At 35.7% G+C, this 20,466-nt stretch overlaps 2 protein-coding genes across 4 annotated transcripts in view; one reads left to right on the forward strand and one right to left on the reverse strand.

Moving 5' to 3' along the window:
* ATPsynE (ATP synthase, subunit E) lies at positions 1–4,511 on the forward strand. Its single transcript, XM_019052477.2, has 3 exons — positions 1–185; positions 2,482–2,638; positions 4,290–4,511. Exons 1-3 carry the CDS (start codon positions 114–116, stop codon positions 4,334–4,336), a joined length of 276 nt encoding a protein of 91 aa, XP_018908022.2. The 5' UTR covers positions 1–113; the 3' UTR covers positions 4,337–4,511.
* A 4,106-nt stretch (positions 4,512–8,617) lies between these two features.
* inaE (inactivation no afterpotential E) overlaps positions 8,618–20,466 on the reverse strand; it is a 245,907-nt gene continuing 234,058 nt past the window's right edge. For 2 of the 3 annotated variants that reach the window (XM_019052479.2, XM_019052478.2), the window contains 2 exons: positions 18,796–18,928; positions 8,618–14,068 (listed from right to left, as the gene is read on the reverse strand). In XM_019052479.2, the coding sequence (XP_018908024.2) occupies positions 12,863–14,068; positions 18,796–18,928 (1,339 nt within the window). In that variant the 3' untranslated portion in view covers positions 8,618–12,862. Of the gene's footprint in view, positions 14,069–16,283; positions 16,358–18,795; positions 18,929–20,466 lie in introns of all 3 variants that reach the window. The other variant, XM_072305188.1, reaches the window with a different exon arrangement.

Raw genomic sequence — 20,466 nt, forward strand, 5'->3', positions numbered from 1 at the left:
GTGTGGTGTACTGATGGGTAATTGAACGAAGCGAAAGCGAATAAGTAAAGTAACCTTTACCTTCACATTTTCGTTTTTTCGGGGCTAGTGAAGTTTAATTTTCCTGCTCCAGAATGTCGGCCGAAGCATCCTTTCCTCCGATGCGGGAGTACAAACCTCCAGTCAGCGTTTCTCCATTGATCAAAGTAAGTTCCTTTAGCCTTTGTAATTTTTATGGTTACTGACCGAGAGCTGATTCGCCCTACGTCCTCAGTCGACCTCTTCATCTTATCACTCCACTTCTCCACTCTACTTTTATCGTTAACCCTTAGGTCCCATACTTTCTTAATTAAAAGGAACTTTGTCACTCTGGCTTCAATTATTTACGTCAGATTGGGATGTATCATAGCTTTTCACAAATATTTTCTCAGCCTACAGATTAGTTACATGATCCGCACGACTTTTGCTCTATAACATTCTTCGAAATATCTAAGCGCTTCGTACCCAGGCCCCTGTCTTTTCAGTTCGGGGTTGAACACCTCTGGTATCCTATTCTTCTGGAGTGATACAGTACAGTCTTGTTGACCTATTTTCCTCCTCGTTTCATTGTTGTGACGACAACTGCACCGTTAATGTTACGTTGTACCGTTGAATCCCACTACAGTTGGAAAGGGTCTGATAACTTGATCCATTACTTACACCTCTGTTTATTGTGGCGTAATAGTTACTCTTTTTCAGTTAGTGTCATAAGGCAGAAGACGTGACTTTGCACCAGTGACAGCTCAAAACTCTGATTTGTTTTCACTCTGAGAAGTAGATCTGAGCACATATGTGAGAAAGATTATGAGTGGTTTGTGTTTAGTGAAACAGAACATCTTGCAATGGTGTTAAGGTTGTGTATCTGTTTTTCCTGCTAGAGGAAGCTTGGAAAAGCAGTTGTTATTCTTGTTATCAAGTACCTACATGTGGACAGTGTAACCGCACCAATGAAAGCCCGCCACAAGGGAGGGGATACTGGGTTACTGGCACCGGCCCTGAAGGGGCCCGTGCCGCCGGTGGAAAACCACTACGAATTCACGTTAACCCTTGTCTCGTAAGGAAAAGTGAAAAATTTACCCTGAACATCGCAAGAGGTGAATAAATTTTCAAAAACGCGCTGGGATCCTGTAGAATTCTTCTTACTTCTTTGAAGATTTCTATCTAGTTTCAAGATTTTTAGTTTAGAATAATATTTTTAGTAACTGCGTTTCATTTTCTTCTGTCGTTGGATGCTAAGAGTCTCCAGTCTGGGCATCCTAGACTTCAATGGCTCAACTCTCTTGCCATAGACGCTATTAGTGCAACATCACAGAAAAGCGATATATATCGATTTTTTCGCACTGGTAGCATTGAAAGAGTTTATCGACGGTGAAAGTCGGCAATCACATAACTCGGTTTGCGACGTCGCAGACTTCCTGTCATACTTTATTTTTTAAATGGAAAACTACTCAACGGCAATTCTTTAAAACTGTCATGATTTTTCTTCTCAATGCGAAGAAAATTCTGCAAATTTCAAGAAATAATATTAATTTGTTCTCCTTTATAAAAATGACGTAGAGGCGGAGATTTTCAGACACCGCAAACGAGTTATGTGATTGCCGACTTTCACCGTCGTTATGCCAATGTTATTGTTTAGATCCAATTCGATATAATGGAGAATCTCTATGATAACGTTGCCACTAATAGCGTCTATAGACGTACGAGACAGGAGTCCAGGGGACCTGGCCCCCCCAGAATTTAAAATAGTAGCATCCCCCCCCCCCCAAAAAAAAAATTCCAGATGCTCTGAATGCAACAATTCGAAAGTATTTTGTGCTGAAAGTAAAAAAAAAAGGCATAATTATTCTGCAGAAATTGATGGAAAATCTCCGTCATGGGAGCTTCAAAATGCGTCCGAACAGATTTAAAATTTCATAAATTCCCTGAGGGAGTCCCCTCGAACTCCCCTCTGTGCTGGGGGCCCGGGGGCCTTAAAACTGGTACCAGGGCCCGAGATGAGATGTGGTGGGCCTGCACCAATGCATATCTCGGTTTCAGTGTCTCAAAATCTCCACTCCTATTCAATTCCTTCAAAGACATAATCAAAATCATGGCTTGAAATTTTTACAGAATAGAATTTTCCTCTGATAGAAAAGTAAAGTCTCTGAAGTTTTCAAGAAATGGTGGCGAGTAGTTTTCGATGTAGGGAATGAAGCATGACAGGAAGTCTGCAACTCTGCAAACCAAAATACTTACAAGTTTCTTCAGCTTAACCATTGATGTTAAAAATGCGATTAAAAAATGAGAATCTTTGAAGTTTCATTTGTATGCTCTCAATTTTTTGACAGTGAAGAGAACTTTTCCAGATTCAGAAACATCAGAATACTTTGGAAAATTTTCTTTCAAACTCAGCTGAAAAACTCTTGATTTGACGCTTTCTTGCCTAAATGAGGTCTGTATAATACATGTCTTAACTTTTTCCAGTTCAGCCGATGGAGCGCCCTGATTTTGGGAGTGGTCTACGGTGCTACTCGACACAGCTACCTTCAAAGGAAAGAAGACAACATGCGAGAAACTGTGGAAAGGGAAAGAGCCCTCAGGAAGGCATTGCGCGAAGAGGAGAAGAAACTTAAATTAAAGAGTAAGCTTTATGGATTCGACTTTGCCATGGTTAATCTGTTGATACTGTCTTGAATTTTCCATCCATGTTCCTAAGCGGCTATTGCAGCATATTTTATAATTCAATATATCGATGGTGGAACTACCAGACCACGTATCTCGTTTGCAGTGTTTAAAAATCTCCCCTCCCATTTTATTTTTTTGAAGAAGAACAAATCACTATCATCTCTTGAAATTTTTCGATTTTTCTTTACATAGAGGAAAAATAACATGGAAGTTTTCAAGAATTGACCATGAGTCGTTTTCCGTTCTATTTAAAAAATGGAGGATTACAGGACATCTGCAACGTCGCAAACTGAAATGTGTGGTCTGTTAGTTTCACCATATATAGTTTCGTTATTCAATAATAATAATGAGAATAATTTCATGCATAATTCTACATGTTAATTCAATTTATTCTGTTATATATTCTATTCCCATTTACACCATTGTAGGAACATTGCATTGTGTGTTCTAGCGAAGCACTTTAAAAACACAGTTCTATCACTTTTTTTGAACAGCAGTGTAATTTAGCTCACATTGATTAGCTAAAGTGGCAGAATGGCATCTCAAATTGTGTTGCTGCAAGTCTCTGCCTATGTTGTATTTTATAAAAAAAACTGACAAACACTTTCGCATAAAATTTTGTAGAAGCAAGTCAAGAATAATAAAATTGTAGGTAACCACTTTTGTTTGGTGATCTTGGTCAGATTCCTTCCTAAAATTAAAATGATGAAACTTCGAATGAGATTTTGAATCACTTGTAGGTATATGTGACTTTTTGGCTTAACTCCTCCCGATTTTGGATCAATAGCTGCCAATGTTGCCAAATTGATTATATCGCTGTCACTGTGAAACTTGTGAGTTCTGTTCTGCTGTGCCAAGAAAAAACGCCGTATGAACCCTCAGGCGTTGCCAAGTTTCCTCTGGCAAATCACTAATTTTCAGGAAAATTTTTGTATATTTTCCTGCCTATTTCTCAGATAATTTTGTTTGTAATTTGATCTTAAGTGTCGGAAAATTTCAAAGAAAAATATTCAATTCACGATTTTCCTCCAAAATGAACATTTTATCGGAGGAAATTTGGCAACTCTTGAATGTACGTACGGCATTCTTCCTTAGCTTGGCAGTGATTGTCTCCTAAAAATGTTGAAGGTTTATCAATACCTTCAAAAAAAGAAATTCTATTTGTCGTGTGATAATACAGTACTCTTTCCCTATGGTGCACAAATATTGCCAAAAACACTGCTACAATCTGACGCAAACAACTGTGAAAGCAGAATTGCCACAATACTACTCAAGAAAGAACGTTGTATGAGCCCTCAGACGTTGCCATATCTCCTTGAAGATAAAACAATTTTACCGGGAAAATTGTGAATATTTTCATTCAACCGTTTCAGACAATATTATCCATGACTCAAGCGTTAAAATCTAATCATTTCAAGGAAAAATTTGCTGAATTTCCTATAAAATTATTTTCTACTCAGGAAAATTAGTTGCAATCCCACCTTCAATATTTCCTTATTCCGATTGCTTGCTCCGCTCAATTATGTTCAACAATTTTTAATGAAATATCCTCTTAGTTTTAATATTTTTCAAATGTTCATGTTCTTTTCTTCTTCTTTTTTTTCCAGGTGAACTGGCCGATCTTGCTAAGCAAGTTGGTGTGGAGAAAATATAAACATTCTTCCATCCTTCTTGGGCGTTTTAAGTTGTAAGTTTAGTGATGTTTATTTTTAAGTAATCTTCTAATGAATCCTTTAATTTTGAGTTCATTTGCACTCCTACCTGTTAAACCATTTCTCTGTAAAATATCCTTTTGTTATTAAAAATAATACAACAGTAACTAAAATAGATTTGACTGTGTCATTCACTAGCTACCATTCCTTTTGGACCCCGCATTTTTTTGGCTCTTTTACACCAAGATGTAACATCTGTCAATGAGTCCAAATCGCACCACCGGCAAATCAGAGGTAATAGAGAAAACTTAGGTGCAGTGGTGACTCATTTAGGTATCTATCTGTTGTTCTAGAGCACCAGTCCACTATTTTTTTCTCGGAAACGGCCGAGAGTTGAGCTTCGAGAAGCAACATATCTGGGGTAAATCAACCCCAAAGAATTCAATGAAAATATTTTCAGCCCCCCAAAACCCCATGGGAGTGTTTAAGGGGGGTGTCCTCTGTTTCTCGCATATTTTAAATTGTAACGGTATGTTTTGACATCGTATTTAAATTCTTTTGCCAAAAATAAACACTGATGAAAGAACTGACAAAATCCTGAAACATCTTTTCAGAAGGAAAGGGTCTTATTCTGATCTGTAGAACTTGTTCCTGAAGTATGGTTGTTTAATTCTGGGACACCCTGTATAGAACAGGAAAACGAAAATAGGAACACAACAAAATAAAAAGGAGCAAATGGCTTTGACAAGGCTGAAGTATTAAAATATTCTATAAACGGGACACTTCGAGTTGTTACCGGCTTATTTTTAGCTGCAAAAACTATTAGAATTATTAAAAAAAACTTGGTGACTGCCTGATCCCATTTGTTAAAGCAACCACTAGGTTTTGGTAGGTGATAACAAATTAGATCTGTTTGCCTCTCAATTTTTCATTAATTCTGATTGTTTTTGTAGCTAAAAATGAGCCTGTACAGGGTTGCCAGCCAAATTATTTTTTTCCATTCCCTGACTTTCCAATATTTTTTCCTGACTTTTAAGTATGGATCTGACGCAGTCAGATTGCCAAATTGATCCCGCAACGCGAGCCCGAGACCGCCCGCGCCTAATTCCACGAAAAATCAGAAAACTCTCTGACCAACACCGAAATTCCCTGACTTTTCCCGATTTTCCCGGTCGCTGGCAACCCTGCCTGTACCATCTCCAAACATCCTGCCCTTTAAATGCTTTAATATTTTAGCCCTCTTTGAGTCCTTTTTTCATTATTTATTCTGTTGAGTTCATATTTTTGGGCTATGTAATTTGTACACTTTGCAAAGAATAGGTCGATAGATGATCCGTCTATGTTTTTATTATTTAGAATCAAAATAAAAGGGTGTAATTGACTTAACTTACAATTAAATTATCTTAGAAATCAATAAAATATTTTTCAATAATAATAAAAACAATTGAGGAGAAAAACATGATACAAAAATTACAAACTTTAAAATTACCTCTACTTTTTTACGGAGTTCTCAAGGGTTCAAGATGACAGAGGCAAACAGCAGACAGAGAGACCATCGCTTGAGATTTATTTTAGACCAGGAATCTGTCAGTCTTTTTGATTGGTCTTTTTTTGATCAGTATTTACTATTTAGTCAGCCTCTTAAAACTTGCATCGGGAGTTGTAGATGCTCAGAGAGATAACTTGTTGAAATTTTTACAAACCAGATTATTATTCAGAATTAGAGGACACAACATGAAAAAATCATACCTTTAAGTGACTCATATCTTTAAGTGAAGGAAAGAAATACATAACTCACTTGTTAGGATTGTTCAGATAATAGACATGGCTCATGTTTATGACAAAGAGCTTGTTAAAAAAGGGCCTTCTTTTGCTCCTTTTTGGGGAGGAAAAATTATGGATTTTGTTCAGATGTGATCTGAATGAAACCTCTTGCAAAACTCATTCTTCAAGGAAAGATATAACTTGAGTTTAAATCTCATTTTGGCAGTACAGCGCTGCAAAGCTAACATTTTTACCATTGAAAAAGGCTAATATTTTGACGTTTATCAGTTTAGCAAAGAACTGAAGTTGATCCCTTCTTACTTTCTGAGGCACGGTAACATCAACTAATTATACTTAGCCCTATGAAATGAAATGGGATCAACTGGAGTTCTTTTTTCAACCCATGAACATCCAAAAATTGGCATTTTCTGACGGCAAACTTTGCGATGCTGTCACGCTAAAAGAAGTTTTTAAATCAAACTAAAACTTGTCAGTGTAGGATTTTCTCAACGTAAGGTTTCATTTAGGCCACATTTGAACAAAATCGCCAATCTTCGCCCGTAAGAGGCACTTTTTTAAGAGGCTATATATTGAAATTTTTTGTGGATAATTATTTGCCTGCTGGTAGTATACATACGTCTATTTCAAAGACCCTTATGAGATACTTAAAACTTAGGAGTGCGTCTTTCTCTCAAGTGAAGACCAAAAAATCACCTGTCTGCTGAACTTAGATTCATATACAAGACTGTATTATAGTAATCACAGCAAACCTCTAACAACATCGGCTATTTGAAAAAAATTATAAAACTCGCTATTTTCAAAGAAGAAAACTCTTAAAAAAACCATCAAAATACCCAAGTTAGGAACTACTTTCTATTATTTTTTACATGAAAATGACACCTTGCTTTATAGGTTGTCTATCACTTTGTCTTCCTAGACTGAGAAGTACATTTAACAGAAAATTTTAATTTTGTTTCTTACAGTTTTCTGTTCATTTTTCGTTTTGCGTCAATATGAGTGATTTTTTAATTGAACCAAGTTTTGATGCTAATTTTTTTCACACCTATTTTTTAAAATTTTTCTTTAAATGAAAATGTCACCTAAATTTTAATTTGACAAGGGTTTCCTGACTTGTGCATTTGAACAACTTCTCAAGTCCGAATTTCGTTGTTTCAATATTTCAAAGATGAAGGATTGTAAAATTCAACATTGCTAACCAAATTTCTTTACTAATATTCATATTTTTACTGGAAAGAAGTAGTATGTTTTTCATTGAAAAATTCTTAGATTTTGCCATGGATCATTGTAAAAGTCATCGAAAATTTGAACAGAAATTGCCTTGTCATTATTGTGTGAGAACGAAAATTGGGTAGGTAGATTTTACAACCTTTGAATGAAGATACGTTCCGTAGTCTTGAAAATAACGATTTTACAGACAATGCTACTAGGAAAACGATCAAACAAGAACAGATGAAAATTTGGACACATTTATGCTAAAAGGAACTATGTGCATAGGGTTTGCATGAGACAAAGCTCCTTTTAGCATATATACGTCCATTTCATCCTAGTGGTAAGTGTCTCTTGCAGAAATAAGCAATTAGGAAATTAATAGTAAAGGACTGGAAGGTTAATGTAAAACTTTTTCTTACCAATTTTACTAATTGGCTATTTAGAGTAAAAGAAGATCAGTAAGAATAAGTTAAATATCAACCTAATAATATGACTGATAAAATGAATCAGCTGAGTGAAGGACTTGAAGTCAAAAGAAAGCATTTTTCAAAAAGAAAAAAAATAAAATCGAAGAATTAAAAAGAGTTTTACACAAATTTCAAGTTGCTTTGGTCCAAATGCAAGTTAAAAAGCTACTTCAGCAGTACTCAGTCAAAAGTACTTCAGCATACTTTACACAGGCTCTGATGATATATTCTCAGGGTAAAATTTAGACTGAAGTATTTGCGTTTTGAAGATTTTTACCGATGGATAGAAGTATGTATCTTCTAGAAATTAAGTAGCATGGATTTTGATGGATATTTTTCATTTCTGTTTCTGTCATGAGAAAATTTGTTTGTCCATAATCAAGAATGATCCCTTCAAAAGGGTTGAAATTCATATGAAAGCATTGTATCTCATATTCTACAAATAAAACTAATCAACATTATTCCTTGACATTTGCCACAAGTTTTCTCCTCTGTGAACTACAATGAAGTATATTATTTGGACATATTGAGCAACAAAGTGGGTAACAAAAAAATAACATAGAATAGAAGCAGAAATTTTTAAGTGCCGCACTTGAGAGGCATTTCTTCAGAGATCGGCCGGCTGCATTTTAATCATATGAATCTTATGTGACTTCATTCGCTGAGTATCAAACGGTGAGCCATTCTGTTGGTTATAGGTGCAAATTTTGACTAACTGAAGTAAAGGAGCATTGTAAGTATTTAAGATAATTCCAGTGAAATTCACTTGTAGTACTTTGAAAGGACAGGAAATGAGTCAACAACAAGAACAAAACGACAGGATATCTACTCATCTATGAGAACTTTAAGTAGTTAGGTAACATCACATTGAAAAATACAAGATTATGAGTAACAGACAACCCAAAAAAAAATCTTTTAAGAGAAGAATATTGAAATGTGAATTCGTGTGAGTCCTGAATGGGACATTTTTTATTGGTTGAGAGCATTAAGAAAAATTTAAGGTAGCTGAACAAAATTTGTCAGGATTGAACAAACTGGGACTTTCACGAGTTTTAATAAGAAGCATACAAACTAGAGGAACTAAAAGCTGAATGAATTTGCAGTTCATAACAGTAACATGGATTGCATTTTGCAAATAGGAACCACTAGCATTGCAATGATGCTAAGATTGTGCAACTTCATCTTTTCTTTGCAATAAAATTGCGGAAATCGTGAAAAACTATGAAATTTATATGGTAATTTTTGTCTTAAATTTACAGTTTTTAGCGAGTAAAATAGAAACTATTAATGGATAATCCGGTTTTTCCTCCAAGACAAAAGAAGTTGCACAATCTTAGCAACATTGCAATGCTAGTGGTTCCTTTTTGCAAAATGCAATCCACATGAACGTACCTACTTACATTACATGAGTTTCAATAAAAAAATTTCAGACTCCCTCGTGGGTTTTTAAGAAACAGTCAGTGCACAGATTAATTTTATTTTGCTTGTAAATTAACAACTGGCAAGTTATAAATATTATTGGTTCTTATCATCTTGCTGTGCTGCGGAAAAACGCTCCTTGAACATTCGAGAGTTGCCAAATTTCCTTGAATTAAATGATTACTTTTGAGGGGAGTTACTAATTTTTTCACTTGAAGTTTTCAGATAATTTAGACCTGATTTCGAGTGAAATTCTCTAAAAAATTGAAGGAAAAACATTCACAGGTTTCCCAGAGAATTTATGTTTCATCAAAGAAAAGTCGGCAACGTTCCAAGGCTCTCACGGCGATCTTCCTTGGTACAGTAGTATGAATAAGAACTCGAAACAACATTTCAGTTGGTTACAGATAGGGTCATGAGATATTTTGTTTAAAAAATATGATAAAAATTCTGTAAATAAAAATCCCTATTGGAAAATATAAGCAGCACTTACGCTGCCAAATGGAGTATGAATTTTGAACAAAATTTCCCAAGACATGAACTCCACATCGTTTGAAATGAAGAAAGTGCGACTAAGAATTTAAATTTGAAGTTGCTGGTCAATATACACGAGGGAAGAAGTTTGTCTTTAAAAATTTCACGTAATAACATGGTAACAGAATAGAATTGAGTTCAATATCAGGGTGAGTCTTTTCTTTTCTGACAAAAGCCATTTTTATTGCAGTCTGCAGTGTATTTAGAATTAATACATTCAGCACTGCACAATAGAGAGACAATTTCCGACTAAAGGAACGTTTTGTAAGTTAAATTTTTGTCATCTTCGCTCAGGATTGAGTCTCACGCAGAAAAAGACGAAAAACCAAAGACAACCTTTTGAATTCTAAGTAAAGCTAAGTACTGTAAAAAAAAGTCCGAAGAACACAAACACAGCCTCACAATAAATTTTCATAACAGGACTAGAATCAATCTCTTTGAAAACATGTATTTTTCAGGGGAAAGTTGGAGGTCTTGAAGCCGAATGCTTAAGACGAAGGGACCCCAATCAGAGGTTTCTACTGCTGTCAAAAGATATACTCTGCCCAGATTTGAGCAGATTTGGATACAAAGGCTAGAGCCTCAAAGTTTTATTATTCTTTTAACTGCGGGAGAAGGAATAGGAAGAAAGTTTATGAAAGATCAAAAAGACTGCTATGAGCTACTGACTTCCTGGGCAAAAACGCTGTAACTCCGTTTTGCATCATTCAATTATTTGCCTCCTTTTGGAGGTGATCAGCAATGCATTGAGTTGGAGGATGGGCAGCAGATCAAAGGCTGCGCGGATTATAAATACTTGGGAGTGCGGTTGACCTAGGATGGAAGGACAGATCAAGCTAACAAGGAAAGAAACACCTTAGCAAGGAAGACTATAGCGATGTTAAATGGAATCCTCTGGGATCAGCGGATTTCTCAAGATAACAAGAGGAGGATATACAATGCTGTGGACGGATGTGAAGTTTGGCAGCTGAAGAAACGTACACAGGATATGTTAAGAGTAACGGAGATGGATTTCTGGAAGAGGTCGGCAGGAATTTCTAGGAGAGATCAGGTCTGTAATGAGAGAGTGCGTCATATCATGGAAGTCGAAAATGACATCATGTTTGACGTCATGACCGAACAGCTTATCTGGTACAGTCATGTTAGTAGGATGACAGAAAAGAGGCTGCCGAAGAAGATGCTTGATTGGATACCTCCTGGGAGGAGACGAAGGGAACGCCCAGTGAGAGGGTGGCGACAGGGGCTTTTAAATGAGATAAGGGAGTGTCAACTCCCTGGTGGATTGTGGGAAGACCGAGTTTTGTGGCGATTAGGCGTCGCAGAGTGCCAGAGAGCGCTATAAAAGCGCCTCATGTATGTAATTATTTGCCGACAAAACGTTCTATTACGAAAGAGCCAGCAAACATTCATTCTTCATACTTGCAGAGTGATTATAATATACCATCAGAAATTCAAAAAAGGAAAAATAATCATAATGGTGATTAGGTTTTTGTGTAGGAGAGCAGAGCATGTGTATTAAATTAATGCAACACCTGGGAAAGAGTTACAGTGTTTTTGCTTCGGACGGTAGAGCTGGTGTTTTCAGAGGCAAAATTATGTACCACCTTATCCAAACACTTGCTGTACAAATTGGTAACTAAACATACTTATCTACAAGGGAAAATTTAACAAGTGAATATACATGTGAGAGTAATTGATACTTTCTGACTGTTTACATACTCTAGGGCTAAATGGGGTGACTATTTTTTCGGTTGTTCCTGGTAAAAATTCAGCAGAAAGAAGGGCGGATAAAAAAAATCTTACAATGTATTGTCCCTTAAACTTAAAATCATGAATTTACATGGTTTGCATGAACTGTGCATAAAAAATTAGCTTTCTCAACTTCTCAATACCATTAAAGTATGCACTTGATGTGAGGAGAACTTATTTTTAACATTTTGACATTAGAATCGCTAGATTCCATTAAATGCTTATAGTACTTACATAACTTTAAAAAAATGAGAGATACAGAAAAGTTATTAAAGTCTGTAATTTTCTTTGCACAGGAGGCAAAAATCATATCTGAGGGCGAAAAAATTACTACAGTTCAAGAATAGCCAAATCCAAAAAAGAATCCTATATGCAGTGTTCTCCTCCTTTTAAAACATACAGCCATTCTTCATCTTACAACTATTTCAGAGTCAGTGTAAGGAAAGATAATAATAATAAAAAAAATCTCATGGCTTGGATTTTTTCTTATTATAGGTTGAGGAGTTCACCTTGGTAATTTCCTGATAGCTTAATGCATCACACGAACATCACCGTCCAAGGAGGCCGTTGAAGAGGGAATAAATGCTACTTACTTAAATTTACCACAAGAAAGAATAAAAAAACAAAATTTACAGGAGCAATTCTTAAATACAATAAACAAAATAAAAGAAAAACGGACTTATCACAGAAATTTTTCAAGAAACATTAGCTGCGTCACACGCACTTTGTCTGTTAGAATGTCTTGTTCTGGCTGAACTCATGTTCGAACAAATGTTCTTGAACGTCCTAAGGCAGAAGGGATCTATTTACAAAGGGAATTTTAAAAAATAGCCCACTGTAATACTTCATGGTTTTCCAAAACTCCCGTTGTAACTACAATCCTTACACCTGGAGATGTCCAATTTTGATGAGTGGCACCCAAATAATTTTTTCGTACATATCAATTGTACTTTCTTTCTCTTCAAATCATGGAAGTCTGGTGGCCTTTGTTCAAAAATTATACTATTTGGGCCTTGAGTTAATCGCGAAAAAGGGAAGATCTGATGAGATTCTTACAAATGTAGAAATACAAATTCATCACAAGGTGGATTTTTTGCAGAAAACGTAAGGGTCAGTTTACAGTAATTTAAATACTGTTTTAGCAATATGTGCTTAAAATTGATAGGTTTCTCCTAGTTGTTGAATAAATGAAAAAAAATTCAGGATCCTTTCTTACGTTATTACTTTTATAACGTTTCATCTTCCCTTCTAAATTCTGACTCTTTTTCAAAATTTAAAGTCGAGAAGCATTTTAAAATTTGCCACCTTGTACATGAATACACTTGCAAATGGAGGTAACAGGTTGGAAAAGTCGGTCATTCATTCTTACACACTACTCTCACCCTTATTAAATCGCAGAGCATAGCTGTATTCCGAATGACCTGCAGCAGCACCGTTTTGCCCACTACCCTTATTATCCCCGATTAAATTGACTAAAGTTTGTTCATTATTGTTCCATGTGTCTGAGCCACGAGCGCTCTTAGTTATCACATTTTCTGCAGGAGTTTTCACTATCACATTATCCGCTGTGGAAGAAGGAGCCCGCGAGTGGGACCAATCTGAGTCTGACGTTAGGTCGCACGTCGCAGAGTTATCGCATAGGTTTCGCCTCAGTGAGTAGTCACTTGGTAGCTCCGAACAGGTTTTATACGAAGAATTGAAAACTGAGGCATATTCTTCGTCCAGAGGGAGCGTCTTCAGATCTTCAGGGCACTCTTCGAACTGACAGTCTGTGAACGTAGAGGTAACTGAGCTATCTTCCTGATGGTGGAGCGTTGGAGACTCCGAGGACGAATGTGTGACTGGCTCCATACTCCGGGTCTCGCTCTCCAAGCTGAAGTAAACATCGTTTCCTGTTCCACTGGAGTGAACAGAGGCTGTTGGTTTCGTGAATGGCGAGTTCATTTTACTGCTATTGGGTGACATTTCATAGAAACAATCTGAAGATGATGTGTCTTCTTTACGACTTAAGAACTCGGCAATTTTGGGGTTATGGAGGATGTTCAGGAGCGGCGAACTTTCGTAGGTGAAATTTTCTATCAAATCTTCATCACCACCCGCAGGCTCTTTCTTTTCAGTGAGGCTTTCTGCAAAAAATTTTTCAAACTCAGCAGTAGTTGGAACATTATCATTACTTGATTTGCAATCGTCAAGTCGAGCCATAACGTAGGTCTCTCCACGCGAACCGATACTCGACACTTCTGAAAGAGACTCAGCCTTAGCCAGAGGTGCTAGGCCATACCAATCGTCATGAATGAGGTCAATTTTGCTTTTGGAGCGAGAAGCAGATGCTTCGTAGGATGGGGGCAGCTCATTGGAGCTGAAATCCCACGCAACACCATTTGAAAATTTGAGTGAGTCTTTGAGCGAGTCCCGCTTCGCCTGGACTGAGGCGAAACTCGTTTCTAGGCAGAGTTTGGTCGGAGGAGGGGTAGAGTTTGGACTTGTCTTGAGCTTCTCCCGAAGGTTGATCACAGCACTAATATTGGTTGCAGAGCGTTGAGGCTTTGCTGGTCCCATACTGGTTATTACCTGTGGAACAAATATAATAGGTTTTAGAAGTTTGAAGACGAAAACATAAGTTCAGGGTTTTTGTGGCTAAAAATCAATTCCTAGGTTGTAGCATCAAATAACATAGGGATATTCAACTACCAAATTTTGTAGCTTGAACTTCTATGAGGTCATTTTTTATGTTAAATCCGCATCTTTAACATCCGAGGAATATTGAACATTTTGAAGGAAAATTATAGGTGTTGGTTCCTCGCTGTAAATTACGCTACTATCAGTATTTTGGACGAAAATTTCGTGTTTTATTGGTCATTCAAAGTGACGAATCAAGAGTATTCAATTGTATTTTATTCATGATCCAATTTTTTGAAATGGGCTTTAGCTCTAAAACTAAAAAACAAATCTCCCTCAACAAGTGTGTGCATTAATTCCAAGATGGTAAAAATGGACCTCTATACAAGTTACGAAATTAGGGACCACAATATATGTGTTCCTCATCAAAATTTTACATAGATTATAACGAATTCATTAAAAATTTCCAAATTCAACTCATGAGTGGGCAAATTCTGGTTCTTGCAAGCGTTAATATTCACTAATGAGTTAATTTTGGACAATTTGTTGAGTCCATCATGTTCTAAGTAAAATTTTGATGATGTTTGTGTGTGCTACAGCGCTTAATTTCTTAATTTCCTTGTTGGTCCATTAACCTTAAAAGTTTTAATCCACTAGAAGGGAACTATGATAGATACAATAGAGGCTTAAGCAAGGTGATGAGTGGTAACTGGTAAAGTTTAAAATGATATGAGAGAAAGGTAAAGAAGAGAGGACAGGGGCCAAGTTGTTTTCCAGATGTATATGCAAAAAAGCAAAACCTTCAAGCAATTCATTATCCCTAAAAGCCCATTGGAGCAACTAAATTCAATTCTGAAACTTGCTGCCAAGCACCCATTAAAACACCTTGGTTATCCTTTTTTGATGACGGAATTAATAAAAAATCATAAGGCCATGCAGAGTGATCTCATTATATGAAGCCCAATTCATACAATGATACGTTTTTGACTGGTTCATGATTCAAAAACATACAGTGTGCGGTAAAAAAATACATAGTAGTTATTTGTCCCATAACCATCCAGTTTTTCCCCTTTCATTTAATATGTCAAAAATTGAATTAATTTACCAATATTCAATAGCAAAATAGAAAACAGCGCCTCTTGCAAAATCAAGTTGTGGATAATTAATATTTAAACAAAGCTCTTAAGCATGCTAGAAACCGAGGAAAATTATTTACATCAGAAAATATTTATACATTGCTCTTTGCTTCCTTCTCTTGCTTGAACTTCATACAGAAGCGGGGAAAAATTAGGAGTTAGTGAAAACGCTGAGTTTCGGCATCCAAAAATAACGAAAAGATTGCTCTTTGAAAATCATAATGGATGACATAATCCACCACAAATTAAAGGCTGGCATTGTTGTTGATACTGATCATGGAAACTTGGCATTTGGGTATTCATACCCCTTATCGCCTATCTGTTGAAACACAATTTTGAGCCTTGCACCAGTGACCTATTCAATCACGTATTCAAACTCTTCGAAAGTTTTCAAAATCTTGTTCCCCCTTTTTCATTGCTCAAAAAAAGTACAGGGCAATACAGGAATGCACACAAAGTTTGCCAATGAAAATCTGGTGGTTTTGAAATTCTTTCTATATAAATTGATGACTAAATGCGAAATAATGTGTACCTCAATGGCAATGTTCAACAATCTCCGATCATGTTTTACTTTTATCAGGTGAAATTATTCAAAACGCTTTCATGCGATTTTGTGATTGTTATCAGAATAAGTGAAGAAAATTCGCAAAAAATTCTGAAAGAAACTGCTGCTTGTTTTACTTACATTAAAATAATGAAACAACAGCAGAGATTTACTTTGCAATGTGAGATACGCATTCTTTGACTTCAGCCATCGAAACATTCTTAATAAGTAATTCTGAAATTACTCATTAAATATCAGAGATACATTGAAACCTGATGTAGACATTTTTCTGGAAACTCCTCTTGCAAGCCTCAGCATTCAGAAGGAAACAGTTTCGATGCGTGAAAGAGCATATAGAACGTAATACTTGTGACCCATTTTGATTTTTAAAGACCACAAAATAGAGTGTAAAAAAACCGATCAGGAAAAATGAATCTGCACAGTGTTAGAGGTCAAGCGAAAAGATTGAGATTAGAACGAGCTTTACCTGCCAGAACTTGTTTCGATACTTAAAGAGGTATTTGCAGATTGGTTAACAGAATTTGAGTGAGATAATAAGATCTGACAAGAGAAAAAAAATACATTATTTGAGAGTACTGAAAACCAACCCTAACACCGAAATTAGTTGTAACCCCTGAAGGGCCTTTACGTTGCCTTGGGTAAAAAAGTACATATTCACACAAATTTTATACAAAAATTACTCAATTAACCATTTATGGGACAGGCTTATTTCTCATTTGTGATTCTTGCACTTTCAGGAATCTTGGTATCCGCGCTCATTTTAAAATTTAGAACACAGTATCCATCTTTTTGTATTCTAATCTTAATATTTTACTATCAAACTTGTACATTCTTCCTTAGAAAAGTAGACAACTACATTAAAACCCTCCCGATACTTCAGAGAAACATTCAAGGGAGTAAAGATTCGGTTGAGATTAAAAATTATGGTGAAATAACAACTTAAGCCATGAATATGCTGCTAAGAAATATAAAACAACAAATACAACTGTTTTTTGCCGTGTGTTTGGCTGATAAAGTTCCTCTTCATCTTACAACATTATTATTTTCATAAATCACAGAGAGGGCATATTTATGACAAAATTTGTATATAAACGGTTCATGTATTTATTTTGCTGTTAGGCCATGTCTCTTATTCTGGTTTATCGTCTTATTTCATAATATTTTGTAGTCTTTCTTACAACTTTTGAATTTTTCCCTTGAAAATTATTTTCAGCTCGCCTCACTGAGAACACTCAGCAGTTCAAAATAAATCAGACAAATAATACAAGATAATGAACGAAAAATTTAAAGTTAATCATTAGGTCCTTCAACCGGGAGATTATTTTAGATAAGTTAAGGTTAGAGTTTTAAATAGGCAGGCAATCAGATGAATTTCACTTAAAATACCTACGTAGCATTTATTGTACAAAAATTTGAACGTAATTATATTTCAAGGAAATCATTTTCTTGAACAGTAACTGCAAGCAGGAGAAAAATAAATCAGTAGCCAAAGTACGAAACCTCTCATTTCCATAGCGATATTTCGGAATTTTCTCTCTTGTTTTACTTTTTTCGAGAAGCTAACTGTATGGCTGTAAGCTAACTGTATGGCTTTAAATTAAGACAGAATACTCTGATAACAGAGACGAAAATTCAAGGAAGTTTTTAAAAAATTACGCCAGCTAGTTTTCCAAAGAAAAAATTAAATATGATTAAAAGTCTGCAATGTCGCAGAAAAAGGTACATGGTTTCGAACTTTAGCCATCGAAATAACTCCTCTGACATTTCCTGCTAAAGAATAAATCCTGATCTTTTCCACCACCTGATCCCTTCTCATGATCAAGAAGCACTCAACCAATCCAAAAGGAATAAAATCCTGAAAATTAATTAAACTTAGTCTCCGGTTTTATCTCAGATTTAATCATATTTTATAGAGAGCAGCATTGAGAACTTAACTGAGAACACACTTTCACCAAAAAAAAAAAAATAAAAAATAAAAAAATGATGCTGGGATAACACTAGCTGATACCCTGAATCAATGAATAGTGGATGGTTAGAATTTCTCTGTCGGGCAGAGATCAGTGTTTTATGAATATTATGGCTTACGTTGGATGAAAAACATCAAACTAAACCGGAGTCATGGCAATTTGAAGTTTGGAGTTCAAAAGATCTAATCTTGAGAGAAAATCATTTTCAGGTTTCAATCATCCATGTTTGGTCTGAAAATTGCTAGATCGAAATTTAACTTAAGTACCTCCGTCACTGAAAAAATAAAATGACCGCTGGAGACTTATTTTTATGGTTCCTACAGACTGTTTTTTTGTCAAAAGTTAAAATACTGACTAATTTGCTGACCAAACTCAGAAATACTGACATATTTTTGGAGCAAACTCAGAAATAGCTGTACTTCTAAGGAGTATGTGCCTGCGCTTCTTATGGTCTTTCCACTCATAAATGGTCCCATACGTTCTTCAAATGGTTTGATCAGTAAAATTAGATGATGAATCCGCAAAAAAATAAGAGAGCAAATAAATTCTGCAAACTATTAGACGTTACTTAAAAAGAGTCATAAGCTACCAGGGTTTTCATAATTTCTTCTTCTATTTCCCATTCCTTGACCTCTCCCTGACTCCAAAATTTCTAAATTCCTTGACCTTTGATCAAAACCTCCATTTAGATGTTTCCTTTCAATTATGCTGAGTTTTATTTAAACCTCATAAAACAATTGTTTTCATTGATCTGTAGCCAATGACAATACATAGGAGTTTCTTGCGTTCTCTCGAATAGCACTGACTGAAGTTGTTGAGCCAACTATGCACTACTCGCAAAAGTCCCTGACTTTCCTCATGAATTCCCAGACTTTTCCTAACTTCACCAGGTAGCCGTGCATTCCCTGATTTTCCAAGTTTTCCAGACCGCTGGACACCCTGACTACCCATCCATAAAAAATGAGTATGTCACAAGAAATTGTCACTTGGAGATTCTAATCTGTAACTTACTCTGTTGAGTGAATCAAGGACTTTATCAGGCATGTGGTCCTGGATCATGACCGGAGAGATTAAAACCTCGTCAAAGTCTGTGTTGTTCGCCCACAGAGCTTGATACACAGGCTCATGTTTGTTCAACCACCGCCTGAAACAGAGAGATAAATATTTTCACGGACACATGAAATGGAAAATTTTCAAGAAAAATTCAGTTACACTAGTCAGAATGATTTTTTTTATGGTTGAGTCTAACATATTGGCGCAAAAATAAAGAGAGTTGTTCAAACATCAATTTTTTAAGACAAAACTCAAATTTATAAATAATATGTGATAGGCGGCCCGAAACGCTTCCACCCTTTCTCCCCCCTTTGCAAGTTTGAGCTTTCATTTCGATTCTGTACATTTTATGTTATCTTTGCCTTAATATTTCTATTATTTGGAAAAAGAGCTCTTTATAATTTGAAGGCAACACATTAAAAGAAAATCCCTGTTCTATATGTAGAACAATGGAAAAAGCCAACCATTATAAATTAGATGAAAATTTCTATTTCGACACAGAATGTGGAAACTAATTGACAAAATGGTGTTTTTGTGGGCTCTTCTTTAAAGATAGAGAATATAAATCTGCTACAAAGAATAATGATCTATTAAGACAGATTTTCAAGAAAGGTCAAAAGACATGCGATGCTTGAAAATAGATGTAGGCACGCAATTTGAAAACTAAAATAGAAACTGGTTGAAATATTAACACACTGACATGCCTTTTGTTGTAATTGTTGTTTTTATCATTCTTCTTTTGCGAAAAGAAGAGAGCAAAAATCTTATAACAGACACGATAGAAGAGCTAATTCAGTTTGCTGATTCAGCCAGTAGGTTTTATCCTTCTAAAAGAGCCTTCTAAATATAAATTTGTATAATACTAATAAATTTTCTGACTAGAAATCTGGATTAAAGTCAACTTAAGGGATTCTACTTGTGTAAAAGTCCACTACATGAAATTGGGCTTCTGTACAGTTAAAAAAGGAGATGTAAAGTCGGCAGTCACCAAGGTCAACATTAACTGGCCGAAAAAATGTGAGACTAGTCGTTGAGCATATATCTGGGCTTGACTCTAAGACTCCATTATTGAACACATACGGAGGCTTCTTGAAAAAGGATGTAAAGAGACTAGGAATAATAAGTTAAAAATGACCAAAGAATTACTACGAAGATAAATCACCCTGCATCCAGACAAAGTTCATATTCAAACAGAAAATTTAAATTCAAAATCAAACATGCCCTTTGATTTTGTTCATATTTATCTTATTTTAAAACATCTCATACTTTTTCAAGGTCTGGACAAAAAAGAAATTCAACATTGTCTCACTCCAAGATCCTCAAATTGATCCATACGAGGTCTGTTAGATTAGAAACCGGATTTTGGTCATAACTAGCCCACAATGCGTCCGAATCAGGTTTTCTTGAGCTTTCCTGATAGCTGAAAATATACTTAAGAACGCTACGTTCACAGATTTTGTTTATTTTGATCAGTGTTTATTCTATGTCATCTTGAATACGAGCAAGTCAGGTGCGTTTTGCGATTTTCATCATGCGATCACTAATAGAGCAAAGATTCAACGTTACATTATGTTTTAAACTCGGTATACCTTATACCGAAACTATTGGTATATGCTAAGTAAAGTTTAC

This window comes from Bemisia tabaci, chromosome 10, assembly GCF_918797505.1.
Source record: "Bemisia tabaci chromosome 10, PGI_BMITA_v3".
Taxonomy (NCBI): domain Eukaryota; kingdom Metazoa; phylum Arthropoda; class Insecta; order Hemiptera; family Aleyrodidae; genus Bemisia; species Bemisia tabaci.

Excerpts from the sequence above, each read along its gene's own strand:
- ATPsynE (XM_019052477.2), top strand. The coding sequence starts at position 114 with ATGTCGGCCGAAGCATCCTTTCCTCCGATGCGGGAGTACAAACCTCCA. Across the intron at positions 186-2,481 it reads GCGTTTCTCCATTGATCAAA|TTCAGCCGATGGAGCGCCCT; the intron begins GTAAGTTCCTTT and ends AACTTTTTCCAG. Across the intron at positions 2,639-4,289 it reads GAAGAAACTTAAATTAAAGA|GTGAACTGGCCGATCTTGCT; the intron begins GTAAGCTTTATG and ends TTTTTTTTCCAG.